Consider the following 17,530-nt stretch of genomic DNA (forward strand, 5'->3'; position numbering starts at 1 on the left):
TTTTGTCTACTCCAAGGAGGTTAGATCTATTTTCAATGTTGGGTGTCTGACCCACAACCCCCAATATCTGGGTAGTTTTAACTTTCTTAAAATCCAAAATCTCAAGATATGCCACACTATGCTGTTTTATCTCTAAACAACTTGAAATTTGTTTCAAGATTTGATAAACACAATTGTCAAACCTGCCTTCCAGATTAAAAGTACATTCTACACTTTGCACTCAGATGTGGCTACAGTTAGTGTCATTGAGAAATGCAACTTCATCCATATTTTTGCGGCCATCTTGAACCCTGAACGAGCCTCCTCTGGATGATTCATTAATTTTTTCCTTTTACTGATGGGGCTCAAACAAAAATGTATGCACCTCTGCACTCTCTTCATGACGTTGCGCCTGAAGCATCGAGATATGCTACGCATTCTGTATCCATAAGATGAAGCAGATAGAATACCATGGTCTGCATAGCTATTTCCCAACAATGATACAATACCATTTAATATCTGTGACAGGAGATGCATGTGTTTTGTTGAACAAGTTTACTTTGGTATACAATAGGATTTTGGTCACAATTCTTTCTCTCCATTCAGTACAGAGTACACTGCAATACAGTAACGAGGGCATTCCTCTTTTCATTTTCATTTTAACAAGCTCCTACTAAGGGGCTGTTTTTCATAGAACTTAACCTTCTAACGTGGAACACCCATCTTTGTCTTGGATGGCACAGAACTTTCCATACCAGGGTCCTTTACACCCGCCAGAGACAATCCATGGCTTATTAAGTGTGGTGCCAACAAGTGCTGAAAAAGCAATTGAGGTTGCCTCAAAGAAGGTTCATTTAATATGTATTGGTTGTGCCAAGTGTAAATGTCTCATCTTTATATGGTGCTTGTTCACTGAATGATCCAGCTGATTCATTCACTCATCCTTTCCCATCTACCTAGTTGCCTCTCTTGTAGCTTGCAAACCCGTTTTAAGGCCACATTGCACTCTACAGTCATTCATTGTGAATTTCATTGATATTGTACTGTAATTAAATCGGTTACTGCTCTTACTGCTATCCCTTGTGACACATCGAGGATTCAGTGCCTTCTCCCCAGATGGGAGCCTTTCCCTGTAACGCTAGGGAGGTGTACCTGCTAAACGATACCCCCCTAGGGGTAGAGCCAACTGGGCCCTCACCAGAACAGACTCCCCCCTTGGGGACAATAACTCCCATTTCAATGAGGAACTCTCTAAATTACTCACCCACACCCAACCTCCAACAACTTATATCCCAAGGAGACATGAAGAACCAATTAATGTACATTAGTAGGTCCCTATAACAATATGGTCCGCTGTGCGAATAATCCCCAAAAATATGTAAACATAAAATAACAATGTGGTGGGTGCATTGAGTACTGATACCAATTGATCTGTGTCACCCATTCTAATAGGTGCTCACCCAATTTATTGGGGAGAAGCAGCCTTGAACCCTTGATGACAAACCTACTACAGAGAGCAATACAGTCTCAACTCAGAGCCTACAACACGGGCATCAATCAAATTGTTGGGAATCTGAACACCCACATGCTTAAATGAATGACTACGGCATGTGCTCCTCCCACTCGCACCTACTCTGTGGCCAACCCAGGAAGGTACAAACTTTCAGGACCCATTCACTGGCAAGGAGCAACCCAGTGGTAAAAAGAGGAACACCATTACAAAAGGTGTGTACAGTCAGCATTGCTGAGAGATTGGAGACAAAACATCATTGAATGAGGTGTCTGGTGCAGATTTTGCAACCAATAAAAACAGCAAGAGTTTAAGAACTCGATGACATATACTGAACAACTATGATAATTTTAGCACAGCGTTGAAGTCCTACCTTTTTCCCTTAGCTCTATCCCAATATAATTCCTTTCATTGTTTATTGGTGCCACAAGACTGTTCATGCGATAGAGTGTGCCTAAAAAATGTATTTGTTTTTTGGTTTATGATATACCAATTGAGTCTAGGAGGTCAAAGAGTGGCTTAGTAAAGATAAAAGATATTGTAGAAGGTGGGGGATACACTTGACCCTTGCAGGACCCCACAGAAGATGGGTGCCGGGAGGGCTCTGGCATGGTCAACAAATACTCTGATGTATCTCTCCACCAGAAAGGAGGCAATCAGGTAATAGAAATTGGCTGCAGAAGTGAAATGTTGACAGAGGATTTAATGGTCAACCAGATTGAATGCTGCTAAGAGATCAAGGAGTGCTGGATTTCCCTTGTCCTTGATGTCAGAAAGCTGGCTCTTTAAGTCAAGCATGGCTGATTCTGTTCCATTGCCTGGATGGATCCCAGATTGGTGCATTTCCAAGATATGGTTGGATTCCAGGTAGTCATGAACTTGGATGTATGCTGCCCTGTCCAGAATTCTCAAGAAGAAGGGGACTTGTGTAATGGGATGGTAGTTACTTGGGGAAGCAGGGTCCAGTGACGATTTTTGTAGAAGTGGACGTACCCAAGCTTCCTTTAGACTCGTGGAGACTATGCCAGTAGTGAAAGAGGCATGGATAAATGTTTCAATGAAGGGAACCAGTGCCTCAGAGCAGTCCTTAATGATGGTGGCTGGGCACATGTCCCCTTTACAACACAATGGTTTCAGTCCCTTTAGTAGAGTGATTACTTCCACATCAGTGACAGTGTTAAAACAGAACATGGGAAGGTCTCACAGGGCGATAGTGGGCGAGGGCAAGTGCATGCTGGTTGTCAGTGTGGTTTGCTTAAACTGGATTATTTTGTCTAAGGTGTCTATTTTATCAAGGAGGGCATTTGGTATCGTAGTAAACCAGGCCTCATACTTGGTGATGTTGAGTGGGGGTGTGGATGCAGTCTCCAGCTCTCTAAGGATAGTGAAGATCACCTGAGTATTGGACTTAGCATTAGCGATTCATGTGTTGTATGTTGTAGATTGTGCAAGTATGATGGCTTGTTTGTAGTGTTTGGCTGCAGCTGAGAACAGGATTTTATGAGTGTCAGATGGTGAGTTTCTCCATTTTGATTCAGCTTCACGCTTTTTAGTGCAGAGAGCTTGGAGGTCTGGTGTGAACCAGAAGTTGATGCACCGAATGGGTTTAGTTTTATAAGGCGCTAGTGGGGCAATTAAGTCAATGTCTAGTGCAGGCGTACTTGAGTAAAGGTCAGCTAGCAGGTCTGGGTCAGATATATTCAGGTATTCAGTATGTAGATTGCCCAGTAAGGGTAGGGTTTGCTCTTTTGTGAAATTTCTTGAGCTTCGGGATAGTGTAGGTGGCATGCGGGTGGTAGGAAGTGTAGGTTGGAAACTGGACGCAATAGTAAAGGAGACAACATGGTGGTCTGACCATGGGATTGGGGTATTGAAGCAGACAGAGATCTGCAGTAAAGGTCTGCTATCCAATCCAAAATGCCACCTTTGATGTGGGCGGGGGCTGTGCTGCAGTTTTTGAAACCTTGGGTGCTGACGGAGTTGGCTACAGAGGTGGCATTAATGTCCTCACAGTCATTGAGTCCTATGTTTTGGAGAAGGATCATTTTGGAGGTGGGCTTGACGTTAGTGCTCAGTGCGAGACCGGGAGCTTGACAGAGAGTATGTCACAGTTGTTCAAAAGTAGTGCTAAACTGTCAGATGTGGAACGTAGCTCTCAATACTAGTGCAACTACTCCACCTCTAGATGTGAGTCTATCACTAGAAAGTATAGTGAAGCCCTGGGGGACTGCAATAGACAAGGCTGGGCCTGAGGCTGTATGAAGCCAGGTCTCTGAGATGGCTAAAATGTCTAGATTATGGATTGTAAAGAGATCATTGGCTGGGATGGATCTAGCATTACTTAGGGCACATTTCCAGAGTGGGTTACAAATGTTGGTGTTAGTGGAACTGTTTGCTGGTGCACTCCAGAGCAAAATAGGAATGCTCCGGCGGGTCAATTGTTTTCCATTCCATAGACTACATTTAAACTAGCACCACATTCATTGTAGATACCTGGAGTTGATAATGACCTCTGGGCACCAGTACCGCCGGCAGTTATGTTTTGACTAAAATACTAATAAGTGGAAACTCTGTTAACATGCCCAAAAGACATAGGCAACAACATCTCTTCTGGCCTTGTTGGGTCTTCTCACTCCTTTTCCTCTATACTTTATTCGTTTATGTGGTGTGAAGAGTTACAATACTTGTTGTCCATGTTCTGTTTCAGAGTTTTTCAACGGGCCCCCTTTCTCCAGGAAGTTGCAAGCTCCACATCGATTCTCCTGTGAGGAGATGCTGTTGGAAGGAAAATGGCTCCCCTTCCAGAGTGAAGAGCCAGACATGTGAAGGTAATGGATCATTGATCTCTCTGTACTGTTCTTTAGCACAAACTGCCTTAAACTGTAAGCCAATGTCAACCAAAGGATATCATGTACATAAATCACATTTTGGCAGATTCATTCATTCGGATTTGGAGACACATCTACTTAATCATCAAAGAAATATTGCTGCACAATGGCCCATCCAATGACGGAGGCATGCATTGGCCCATGCCTGTAAGAGAGTTATTTATTGTCCAAACGCTGTCTGTGAGAACTCCATTGGGACAGGCCTGTGAGAGAGGCTCCTACTGGCAAGTCATTTAGAAAGACAATAACGGCCAGGTAGGACAGAGGGAGATATTCACTTGCTCACACCCTCGCACCACCAAGAGAGTGCCTCCAGTCGCTGAGGACAAACAGAGACATATATTTACATTTTTTTCTATTTTTGTATTAGTATAATGCAGCTACAATACATCGTTTTTGATACAAAGGGAAATACGAAGATATATACAATCCACACAATTCTTATACATGACTTACATGTATTAAAAGAAGTCGTTTTGTCATTTTAGCATCATTACAACTTCATTCCACATCGTAACTACGCCATAGATCAGGTCATTTTATTACCTTCCATAATTATTTAACTTAACTTTTCTTTCCTTTCATTGTCAAATAGTATTCTCTAAAATGTGTCATACATATTGACAGTATAATTACAATATAGTATTACCAATGTTATTGTCTCAATGTTTCCAGTGCTACATAGAGAGCATTTTCTGTGTGATGGTATATTCTGCCAGGACCCAATCACTTCCATAGTCGGAAGCTGATTACAGTTTAGACATAAGCAAGTTCTTCTAATTCGTGGATTACGGAAAGCACTGCCATAATGCGGTAATCCATTTGATATGGGATAAAAGCAAGATGTTCATGGGAATGAGACATTGGGCCTCATTACAACCCAGGCGTTAAGGGTTTAACGGCGCCGTCGGCGCTGTTAACCCTTAACGCCTGAGTACCATTTTAACGCCTGCTTTTAGCTTTTAGCAGGCGTTAAAATGCAAGGCGCTAACCCACCTTGGTGCTAATTACGGCACCGTAATTTACGGTGCCGTAATTAGCGTCTTCCCCACTCCCATTATGCCCTATGGGGCAAAAATGGGAATGGGGAAGGGTAAATGGGGAATGGGGATTTACCACCCCACTCACCTTGGAATGGGGCGGTAAAGTAGAGAACTTACCGCCTGGGTTGTAATGAGGCCTCCTGTAGCAAAATCCACAACAGAGTGTCATTAATTCTTTTTTCTTATTTTACAAGCATTCAACTTATCATCAAGAGGCAGTACGTTACTTATTATGAATCGTATATCTTTCCTCACTGTTGTTTGACATCACGTACATTGAGATCAAATGTATGTCTATGGTCTTTATGTCCTCTATTCATCCTATATGTTGTTCCTATATAAACATGTAACTATCACGATTGGAGCCAAAGAACTACAGATCACGCCTATCCTCATCATTATTTCTTTTTTTTATAAATTGAGTAAAACACCTGTAGCATATTAATTCCCATTACTTGGGCTTTTCCCCAGTGGCCTCTATATTCTTTGTAGTTCACCTTATCTCATTGGCTTGTTTAACATCCACTTGGCCAATCTTATCCCATGTATCTTCTTGTATTAAATGGGACATGATTACTTTCTTCTCTTGTAGAGACACTCATTTCCTTAATATACTGCCAATCTCCCCCAGAGATAAAGACATAATCAACAAGCTGGAGTACCCGGCATTGCCCGTGACCTGATCAAGTGGTGTCTCATGTGCCCTAGAGGATGTTGCTCTTGTCTTCTGGTCGGCAAGTTGTGCTGCTGTTTGTTGTTGTGTTTCAGAAGCTCTTTATATTGATTTTTGCTTCGCATTAGATGGAGCTTTTCCAAGAGATGTTCGTTTTTTGTGCGGCATGTTTCAGTCACTTAATGGATTCAGCACATTTCAGAAAATGTCCAAGAACGATTGATTGATTGTGCGCTATTCTCGTGAATGAACTTAAGTAAACTGTAACCTTGCCATTTCCCATATTTGGAGTGGTGTGATAAAAAAATAAATATTTATTTTAATTCCCTTTAAAAATGCTTTAGTAAACACTTTCAAACTGCATACAGTAGTAATAAATGTCAAAGGAATAACCAACAAATCGCACATTTTGCTTCAGACACTTTTCCAAATTTTGTCTCCTTCTAGTACCGACGGTAGAAAATAGGGATGAACATCAGTAAATGAGGGTGTCTAAGGAGTGAATTCTTTGCATCCAAACATAGACTACAATCTTGCCCCAGACAAATGAGGAATCAATGCAAAATTTGGTATCAGTGGTTCAATGGTGTGGATTTGTCTAGCCGGACAAACATACACACACATCAAACTTCTTTTTGGATATATGATTTTTGCATCCAAACATAGAATACGATCTTGCTCCTTGATGTCTTGATCTCCTCTGGCCTCCCTCTCTCTATTCCCCTCACCAATCCTCTCTCCTGGAGTGATAACTGCCTCTTCTCCTCTCATCTTTACATCTCCTGCCCTCAAGCCAAGCCTACCCCAAGACTGCCACCTACCTTCTTGGACATATGGCCAATGAAGCATGTATCATTCGAGGCTTTCGCTGCAAACTTCTCCCCCCCTCCTCCCAGGGCTGACTCACACCCTGACACAGCCCTGTCCCAGCTCTACTCCTCTATTTATGCTACTCTCGATACTCTTGCCCCTGTCATGTGAATCCGCTTGAAGTCCAAAGCCAAGTGTAATTCTTGATATGACTCTGACCTAGCTACACTTAAACGTAAGTGTAGGGCGGCTGAGAGGAAATGGAGGGCTTCTTGTTCATCCTCTGACAAACTGGCCTGCTGCCTGCTCCAAAGGCAATACCGACTCTCTGTCTGCACCAAGAAGCCAGTCCCCATTCAAGCCCGTGTCTCTGTGGCATCTAACAACTCAGCCGCACTCTTTAAAATCTGTAAGGAGCTGGTCAACCCTGTTGCAGTCTCTATCCCTCCTCCTGCCTTCCAGGCTCTTTGCAACACCCTTGCCTCTCACTTTATCTCTAAAACCCAGGACATCTTGTCCACTCTCTCCTTCGCTTCCCCTCCTCTCCCCCCTCCTTCTCTGTCTGCTGAGCCTCCTTCAGCTCCCCCCCACCCTCGTTCTCCTCCTTTCCTCCTTTCTCCCCTGATGAGGTTGCTAGATAAGTCCAATCAATGAAAGCCTCCTCAAAACAGGTCCATCCCAGTTCCTCTAAAACCATTAAGGACCACATCAATACCTCGCTCCGGCCCTTGCCAATTTCTGCAACCTCTCCTTTGCTTTTGGATCTTTCCCCTCCCCTCTGAAGCACTCCCTTGTGCATCCTCTCCTAAAGAAACCTACAGCTGACCCTTCTTGTCCGGCTAACTATCGCCCAATTTCCATTACTCCCTTTTTGGGTAAACTCCTGGAAAAGCTGGCCATCTCTCAGCTTAACCTTCATTCTGATTCTGTTGGTTCTCTCCATGATCAACAATCTGGCTTCAGAACTGCCAGAATCATGGAAACTGCTCTCCTGAACATCCGTGAAGATCTGCTCTCCAACCTTGACTCTAACATCCCCTTTGTCCTCATCCTACTGAATCTCTCCTCTGCTTTCGACACAGTCAACCAAACCATCCTGCTCAACCGACTCTAAGACATCCTGGGTATCACTGATCAGGCTCTGGCCTGGCTGACCTCGTTCCTCTCTGATCAACCCTCCCAGGTACAACTTGGGTCCTTCCTATATTCTATATCCCTTTCTACCTGTGGTGTTCCTCAGGGGTCTAACCTCTCGCCTTGGCTTTTCAATCAATACCTGGCAACTCTCGCCTAATGCATTTCCATGTTCTGCTCTAATTTCCAGTGCAATACTAATGACACCCAATTCATTTTTAAGGTTCCTTCAGCTACCTCCTCTCCTTCCCTCCTCTCTGATTGCCTAATCGCCATTCAAAATTGGTGTACCGCCAGCGATCTTTGTCTAAATGCCAACAAGAGTGAGATCCTCATCATTGGTACATCCGCACCACCCTTTCCCCCCACTCTCTGGCCGGCCTCCCTTGGCCCTCCTATCCCTACCTGCAAGGCCAAGAACTTTGGGGTCATCTTTGACTCCACACTTTCCTTCTCCGCACACATTTCAGACATCTCTAAAAGTCAAACTTCTTACTGCACCTCCTCAGAGGTACTCTGCCTTTCCTCTCCTTCCCTCAGAAGCTTACTGTCTCCCAAGCTCTGGTTCTCTCTAGGTTAGACTACTGTAACAGCCTCTTCCTAAATCTACCTGCCTCCACTCTCCGCCCTTTACAACTAATCCAGAACAAGACTGCAAGACTTGTCCTTGGTATCAAGCCCTGGGATCATATCTCTCCAGCTCTGAAATCCCTTAATTGGCTCCCAGTGGATGCAAGGATCAAATTTAAAACCCTCTGCATGGTCCACAAGGCTTTCTGGTGACTGGGTCCAAAATACCTTCAACAGCCCTCCGTAAATACCTCCCCTCTCGAGCCCTTCGCTCCTCTACTTCTAACTCCACCAGGGTCAGTTGTTTTTCAAAGAAACAAGCTGGGGGTAGATCTCTGTCTTCGGCTGGGGCCTCCCTTTGGAACAGCCTCCCTGTCACCTTGAAAGTTGAGGAGAACCATATCCGGTTCCGGAAGCACCTGAAGACCTTCCTCTTCACTTCTTTCTTTGCGCCTCTTCTCCCCTGCTGATCGGTTTTCTCTCTCAGGACAGTGTGCCTGGCCACCGCTTGTCCTTTGGGCCCAGCTACCTGCTCATCCTGCCAGCCTCCGGCACTGCCTCTTGACCACCCCTTGCACTGAGGTCTGTATCTGTACCCTACACAGCCCCACCCACTTCTCTTCTGCACTTATCAGATATACCCTATCTGCTTAAACTAGCACTTGCCACTTGCTGGCTGCACTACCACCTTTATTTATGTATTTATTTTACTTATTTATTTATTTATTCTGTTCTCTCGGTTCCGCACTTTCCACCTCTTCCACCTTCCATGCACTTTCCCCCCTTTTCCCTTCCCCATGCATTTGCGCATTCTCAATGTCACTGGGCCTAGTAAGATCTTTGTTTGTGTTCTCCCTTGACTCCTCCCTTTGCCTGGTCTTGCTCTGAAACACTTGTGTACAAGCGTGATATAAATAAAAAATAATTTCATTTCATTTCAGACAAAAGAGGAATCCGTGCAAAATTTGGTAGATGTGTGTTCAACAGTGTGGATTTGTATAGCCGGACAAACTTACACACACACATACATACATTCAGCTTTATATATAAAGATTAAGGAAGCAATTGTATCTGTGACCATTGTATAGTTTTTGTGTATATTTTACTAACTGATAGCAACATTAACAGGCATAGCCCAGTAGGAGATTTACACAGACACACGATTTTACCTGAAACATCCCCGGTTCAGACCAAAGGGACCAGGTGACGACTTTCTTAGTACAATGGTGATATTTACTGTTCCAGCATGCCCTTCCTCATTTCCTGGAATCTTAAGTGGACATGTATGCTCACTTCTTTTGAGGAGAGAGTTAGCTCATATTGTCTCACTTGAGACTGGGTGTTAGAACAGGGGCATTATTCGGAGTGAATGAAGTCATATGACATGTTCTTTTTCCAGCAGCCAAATGCCTCTCTTCGTAATGAGATTAGGGTGGGCTTACGTTGGGATGGCATGAAGATAAAGTCATGCACCAGCAATTTGGCAGTATAGCAGTCTTTTGTTACACATTCACATAGGAATTGTGGGTACGGGTAAATTCTAAAACCAGATTGCATAGTTATCTGTCAAGAGGTAAGCTAATGCTCTGTGCATGGGTGCCAACATCTGAATTTGTAATTTCTGCAAGGATGCTGATGGTTAATCAATTTTAAGGGATAACCTTTGCAGGAGCTAAAAGTGTGCCACAGAAAACGTGCAATCTGCCACAAACAAATAGGGCATGGGTGGTTAGGAAGATGGAGGGGGTTGGGCCTGTCTTTCAAAATCATCCCCTATTAGATCAGTTATCAAAATGTTCTCTGGCCCTCCAACCTGTCATTCACAAATGTCCCAACTGTAAATAGGATGTGGCGAGAAGAACCAACCTACTGAAAATGCTGCATATTTACATTACATTTTGAAAGGATCTCAAGTTGTGACAAGTAAGGTTTGAGGTGTATGTTTTGCAAATGTAAGTCAAATAATTCTGCGTTTTCGAATAGTGGTTGTAGTTTTATTTCCCCTCTATAATTTCAAGACTTCAAGTACCGGAATGCAGAGGGAAGTCAGCCTAAAAGCCAGACCAGGTTATGTATTTGTGACAGGCCAGTGCAGGTCTGCAGAAATGTAAACAAAAACCCATATGAGAATATTGGCATTGGCACCCTCCTATACATATAGCTAATTTTAGCTAATTGGGGTTCTAGGGAAAATATTGTGCAAGCTGTTAGGGGCCAGATGCTGTCAATACAACGTTATTTTAAACATAGAAGTAACACATTTTGTTGTGAGCATATGGGTGTAAGGTGGGCAAACGTTGGAAAGGTTTTAAAACAAAATGCTTGTGAAGGTTCAGGCTTTATTTACTTCATATTGTTGGAATGTTTGTCCAGCGCAGGCTCCACCCAGAAGTCTCGGAGTACCTAGAAAGGGTCAAAAGTTCAGAAGGTGTGAGGTGAAACAGAGGTTATACCATTTTTTCAGGGCAGCATAGTAAAAAAGGAGGTACAGCTGATGGCAGGGAAGGTGGTGTGGCTGGATTAGGTGTGGGAAAAGAGGTATGACTTGAGGCTTTTTCAGACAGTTTTGATGCAGGATGCTTTTAGAATGATGCAGAGTGGTAGGGTGTTCCAGGCTCTGGGTGCCCACTGGTTGAATACTTGTTTTGTGTGCATGTTCGTTTGTAGATTAGACTTCCTAAGAGATGTTGGCTAACTTGTCTGGTGTTTTTGTGGGTGATGGATTTCAGTTTGATGTGAAGCTAGAATGAAGGTTTGGGGAAGTTGGCATTAAAAGCTATGTAGGAATAGTAGCCTTGCAGCGCTCAAACAAAAGAATATGTACAAGTTAAAAGGAACCTGTGTTGTGTTTGGAAGAGCTGTGAGGAAGCCCCATTTTCTTACCTGTAGATAGGAATGTGGAAATGGCTATCACCTGCTTGGAGCACATGGTTTTTTGCTGCGTTATTAACCACCCCTGTTTACACCATTCACTTAGAGTGTTGGCAAAGGTAGAAGGGGACATATTGAAAGTGGTTTTGTGTGAAGCAAAATGGTGGGGAGGTCTAGGAAAGTCAATTTGAGCCAAGTCACATATTCCTCAACGCCAGCTAGTAACCATCGATGGATGTTCACCTCCAGTTAATAATAATAATAATAATGTTATGAGCCACAACAGCAAGGCATTGTGTGTATGCAAATTAGCCCAAACACAAACCTTTTCTCCAAGAAATTGTCTTCATCTAAGAGGGCATTGCTACTTTATACATAGCTTAATCAACCCAAGGCAGACATATGTCTATATATCACCATGGCTTGCTTTCTTTGTTTACATATTATTGTGGTTGCATTTGTGCAAATATGTATATTTGATATATCCCTCTGGCAGACTAAGGCATGGTAAAAAGGAGGGAATTCTTTGCAATAAGAGAGTACAGCCTTGTAAGTCAAGGAGAGCAGTTTAAACTGGGAATGACAACGTGTTTCTTAAGCTTTTTGGCCATCCAAAGGTCTGAGGGGAGGCACTCTGCTGGCACATGGCTTGACTGCAAATGGAAGGTTTGTTATGTTTGTTGTTTTGGTTTATTTTGTTGCTTTGCCTTCTGTAGATAATCAATAAATGTACCAATTGGCGTTTAACTCATCCCAAATCTGGGTGTGACCTCATTTCACACTTGCTATTTTACCTTAAAAAAATACCATTTGCATCCCAGTTCACATATAATTTCTATTAATGGCACCGGGGGACCTCACATAATCTCTCACAGTGCTAGGTCCTTTAACACGGTGCACGGGCTATTACCAGCTTGTAAAGTCCCAGCCTTTGAATGTATAGGATTCATAGCAAACAAATCTGCCCTTTGACCAGCTGATATTTTACTCTCCTGTCTCTTTTAATCCCCTACTATTTCATTATTTATTTATGACCTTTAAACAATGAAAGCATGGGGAAATGTGGTGCTGTCGCAACAGTAATATCATGTTTTTATGTAGCAGTTCCTGGCAAATTCCTCCCACTCATATCTGTAATACTAGCTCTTAATGTTACCTTATTCTTGTCCTTGAACAGATGAAGACTATGTTGGCCCATCCGAGATTTGAACTTCCAAAGTGCAAGTTTGCAACACATAATAGGTGAGGCCCTGACCTATGAACTATTATTGAGAATACCAAGCATTGGCATAGCCAAAATGTCAGGCTTTTGTGTGGGCATGGGTTAGCCATTTGCTAGGCAATACCAACATTATTCTACTTGGCCATAAAATACAAGCCAAGGTGGGAGAGGTAGGAGGCCAAAAGGTGGAGATGGAAGGCATCAAATTAAAAGAGGCAATGATGAGAGGACGTCAAGATGTGTCTCACTTTGCCCTTTCGTACCTGTTAGATGGGCTGGAAGGCATTACTGGGTGACTACGGTCAAAGCAAAGGCTATTGTCTGAAACATCAAATGAAAAATCCCTTCACCTCGTACGCGGTTCCAAAACGCAGCCCATGACCAAAAGGTTATGCAAATCTCCCAACACAATGGAACTTTAGTTAGGCCACACACGATTTAAATAAACACACAGTGCGGAAACTGAATCTGGGTGGTTTAGGATGGAAGGTCAGGGCACCAAGAAGAGTCACTGGAGATCAGAGCACCAGGAGGAGCCACTGTGCTAAGAGACATCAAACAGAAATGGAAGGGCTAGGATAAGGTCAAAGAAAGAGAAAGGGCAGGGGCAGAGATAGGCAAGACCAAAGGGGCAAAGAACACAACAGACAAGGAGACAATGAGCAAGGAACAACAGGACAGCATTACGTCTCACTGGGAATGCAGGGGAACGGGTTGTGTTGCGCAGCTGTCGGATTTGCACAATACCAGCATGTGAATTAACCTATGCCTTACTTCTCGCATTGATGTAGCAAAGGAACATGCACACTATACTGAGCACGATAGCAAAGCTTTTAACCAATCAGTACCTTGGAGCGTTTTATTGCGCAATTGCCCATGGGCTTGCCTGTGGCTAGCCACAGCTAATCTCATCATACAAGCTCTGCAGTAGCTCTGGCTTCCATTATTGTGTCAAATGCATTACCAGACACGTAGTCCTAAATTTATCACATGAGCGATATTCAGAAAATCAGCTGGATGTGGATACAGTTCAAACCTCTCCAGACTTTCTGTACAAATGGAGTGCATACTTCAATTTAGAAGTGTTCTTTAACTGTAGTAATCAAAAGATGTGCTACTGTTTTTTTGGAGGGTAAAACCATGGACCATTTAGTGGGTCCTAAGGTAAGCACTTTGATCTTGAGATATCAAGCCACAGCATCTTTTCTTGTGCTACCAAAGTCTTAAGGCAGACAGTTTGCCTTCCTAAAACATGCAATAAACAGAAGCTTGTTGACTCTCCACTGCCCTGCTGCTATATCCTTCCAGGTCTCCCTAGAGCGAGCTTCCGGTGTATCCCAGAGCTCTTGCAGAAGTGAAGTGAAATGATGGGCCTAGCTCTGACTCAGATGCTCTGTGATGCATAAGGACAGCTTCACGGCACACACTCTGTTATAGTGTTGCCCATTGTGTAGAAGCTAATGCACCTGTGTTTGATGAGCCAATGTTCAAATATTGTCTTCATGGCCTTCTTGTGTTTCCATCCTGCTTTAAAGTGATGTTTTATTTTCAAATGTATGCTGCCTTACCGTGTGGCTAAACTTATAATAACAAAGTACCACATCAATAACAATGTATCCTAACCAAAGCAGTATGTTCATGAGTGTCATCCTGGAATGCTAGGTTATGCCTGACAATGTTGTTTCATTTGGTAGACACAGTAGCCCAGCTGCACTAAATACTTTCTCTGATTGGGCATTAGTTCAGTCTTTCCATACTCAGAAAATGGTGCTGGTTCCATGGACTGCATATCAAACCGGGTCCAATATATAGGTAATTATTTCTCCCCAGCAGTCATGTGAATTATACATTTGATCCCCGGACACTCAGGATACACAAGCCAGGTACGCATAGTGGTTACTTTATTAGGGTTCTTCTGTTACAAGGATCAGATGTCATCATAGTTATTAGGAGATAAAGAGGAAAGGGACAGGAGCAGGAGCCAACCCTAACAATCCCACTATCTGACCACTTATGGATCTAGCTTGTATTGTAAACTGAGTGCCAGAACCATTGATCAACCCATGCACCAGAAGCATAGGCATCATCCTATTTTCAGCACCTTTGGCAATAGGAGTCTCTCTGAATCACTCGCATGTTCGGGAGAGAAGAGAGAACAAAAAGGTGACAACGTACTTGCAGCTGGGTGTAATGCTCAGTGTGCACACACCATTTCTAATCTGTGGGTGCTCTTCTTGCACTATCCATGCCTTTTCATTTTCCCCTTGCCCCCTACATGTTCAAATGAAGCCACATTGATCTTAAAACATGGGTGAGGTGTTTCTCTTCACAGCATTAGCATGCATACATATGAAAGTCAGACAACAGCTTCAGACACCAACCTCTTTACATGATTCTTGTCACCATGTGCCAAGCTGCTTCTGCTCTCACCATACATTTCAATCTCTCAATATGTCACCAGTTGAAGTTCTCTTAGTCCCTGTCTTGGTGGTGGTGAATTTGGCTGTATAGAGAGTGCAACACTTCGAACATTTAGACCCACTGTATTGTTTACAATGATATTGAAGCCTTCTGGAAGCAAGGTATTGATCGGAGTCATGTAGTTAGACGAGAACCATTTTTTAGAAGGATATGGGTTGTATGACCTACTGCCCATTTGACCTAATTTTTTTGACCTAATTCTTTTTGACCTACTTCATAGGGAGATCCTTTGCAATCCCCCCTAAGGTGGGGGGAGACCCCTGCATCCCCCTCCCACCTTCCCCTCTCCTCAACCTATTCCCTTATCCCACCCCACAACTATTTTTTTATTAAAGTGTACCATTTGACCTACCGAATTAGGTCAAAAGGATGCAGTCAAATGGGAGTAGGTCAAATTGGCATTAGCTCAAATTGGACAATACTGTTAGGTGAGTCGAAGAAATTCAGTATCATATTCCTCTAGTAAGTCATACATATTGGAAACATATCTAGTGACTGATCTTGCAATGAGAGTGATCCCTAAGTGGATGCTAATTTGTTTAAGAACTTTCCTAGGAGGTGAGCAAGGAAGGGGGCAATGCAAGGATCAGATAGGTGTGATCTCAGGGGGTAGTGGGATACGGGCCAGGGGGATGTGTAGGGATGGAGTAATTAAGCAAAGCAGGAGGTTCAAAGAGTGGTGGAATGGTGATGGAGAAGCATAGGAAGAATTTGATCAAAAACAAGTACGTTTGTTTAGTTGCATTGAGCCATGATGGTTCAATTTCTGTATATATTGATTACCATATGGGTGCACAGAGGGGGACAGAGCTGCATAGTCCACACGGTTCTAGCATTCAGAGGCGGTCAGTTTGGCTAGCATGAAGGCTTGCCAAGCTGTTGCATTGTGCATGGATATCAGATCCCTCAGTTTGTTGGACTTGTATCTTCTTCTGTTAATCTTTCTCTATCTTCCGGTGTTGATCCTGTTCCTCTCAAACATGCCCTGGTCCTTCCTCTTCTCAAGAAGCCCAGCCTGGACCCTGCTCTTCCTGCTAACTTTCGGCCTATCTCTGTTTTGTCCTACCCTATGAAATTGCTTGAATCTCTTACTAAGCCTCTGCTCTCTTCTTTTTTGGAAAACTCGGGTTCCCTTGACCCTTTTAAATCTGGTTTTAGGCCGGTGCAAGGTACTGAATCTGTTCTAGTGTCGATCGTGGACGACCACGCAGACATTGCCAACCGGGGGTGTGTGTGCCCTCCTCCTCCTGAACCTCTCGGCAGCATTCAACACCATTGACCACATCGTTCCGAGGCTCTCTTTATTAGGTATCTCTGACTGTCTCCGGCAGTGGTTCATTTCTTTTTTCACTGATCACTCTGAGTCTCTGTTTCTGTATTCTTACACCTCTTCGGCTCTTCCTCTTTTCTGCAGAGGCCCTCAAGGCTCGGCACTTCCTCCCCTACTCTTTAATATTTATATCTGTCACTTATTCTGCTAATTCAAAATTTTGGCTTTTGCTGTTATTCTTATGCGGATAATACCCAGATCCTGATGCGACTGGATCTTGCCGCGGCTGAAACCGCCTCCCGGTGCAGGTCTTGCCGGTTGGCAATTAATTCTTGGATGGTCTGCAACTGGCTTTGTCTCAATGGGGACAAGACCGAGGTCCTTCTGGTCAGTCCCCAGCCTGATGCCTCTTCGGTCCGCGGCTTTCTGGCCTCTGGAACTGGGTCCTCTGCCCACCCCTTCTCCCATCGTCAAAAACCTGGGGGTTAAGCTGTCCTCCTCTCTTTCACTTCTTCCCCAGGTGAGTGCAGTATGCCAGGCTGTACATTTTAAACTTCGGGTTCTGCGGAAAGTTCTTCCTTTTCTCCCAGGCTTCCTTCACTGTACGGTTGTTTCCTCTTTTATTTCTGGCTCCCTGGATTACTGAAACTCCTTTTTGGCTCAACCTAAATATCTGCTCCATTGTCTTCAGGTTCTAAAGAATTTTGCAGCTCGCTTGGCTCTGGGGGCCCCTCAGTTCTTCTCGACCTCTGCCGCTTTGAATACTCTGCATTGCTTACCCATTGTTAGCAGGGTGGATTTTAAGTCTTATTGTCCATTGTGCTTTCTAATGGAAGGGACCTCTCTATCTTCAAGTCAAATTCACATATCACACCCTCTCTCATTCTCTTTGTTCTTCTTCTTCTTGCTGCATTTCCGGCCCCTTATTCGACGTGCTTGTTTCGGAGGGTGTTCGCTTTCAGTCTGTGCTGCTAAGTTGTGGAATCTACTTCCCCTCTCTCTGCGTCAGGTTCAAGACCATCTTGCCTTCCAGCATAAGATAACGACTCTGCTGTTTCCATCTGACTGATTCATGTGTG

The 17,530-nt window shown here is 43.7% G+C and overlaps 1 protein-coding gene across 2 annotated transcripts in view; it reads left to right on the plus strand.

Moving 5' to 3' along the window:
• Positions 1-17,530, plus strand: part of LOC138566770 (uncharacterized) — a 301,285-nt gene that overhangs the window by 231,309 nt on the left and 52,446 nt on the right. For both annotated transcript variants that reach the window (XM_069644415.1, XM_069644416.1), the window contains exon 4: positions 4,197-4,317. In XM_069644415.1, coding sequence (XP_069500516.1) covers positions 4,197-4,317 — 121 coding nt within the window. The remainder of the gene's footprint in view (positions 1-4,196; positions 4,318-17,530) is intronic.

The sequence above is a fragment of the Ambystoma mexicanum genome, chromosome 2p, assembly GCF_040938575.1.
Source record: "Ambystoma mexicanum isolate Mex_15411 chromosome 2p, UKY_AmexF1_1, whole genome shotgun sequence".
NCBI classification, from domain to species: domain Eukaryota; kingdom Metazoa; phylum Chordata; class Amphibia; order Caudata; family Ambystomatidae; genus Ambystoma; species Ambystoma mexicanum.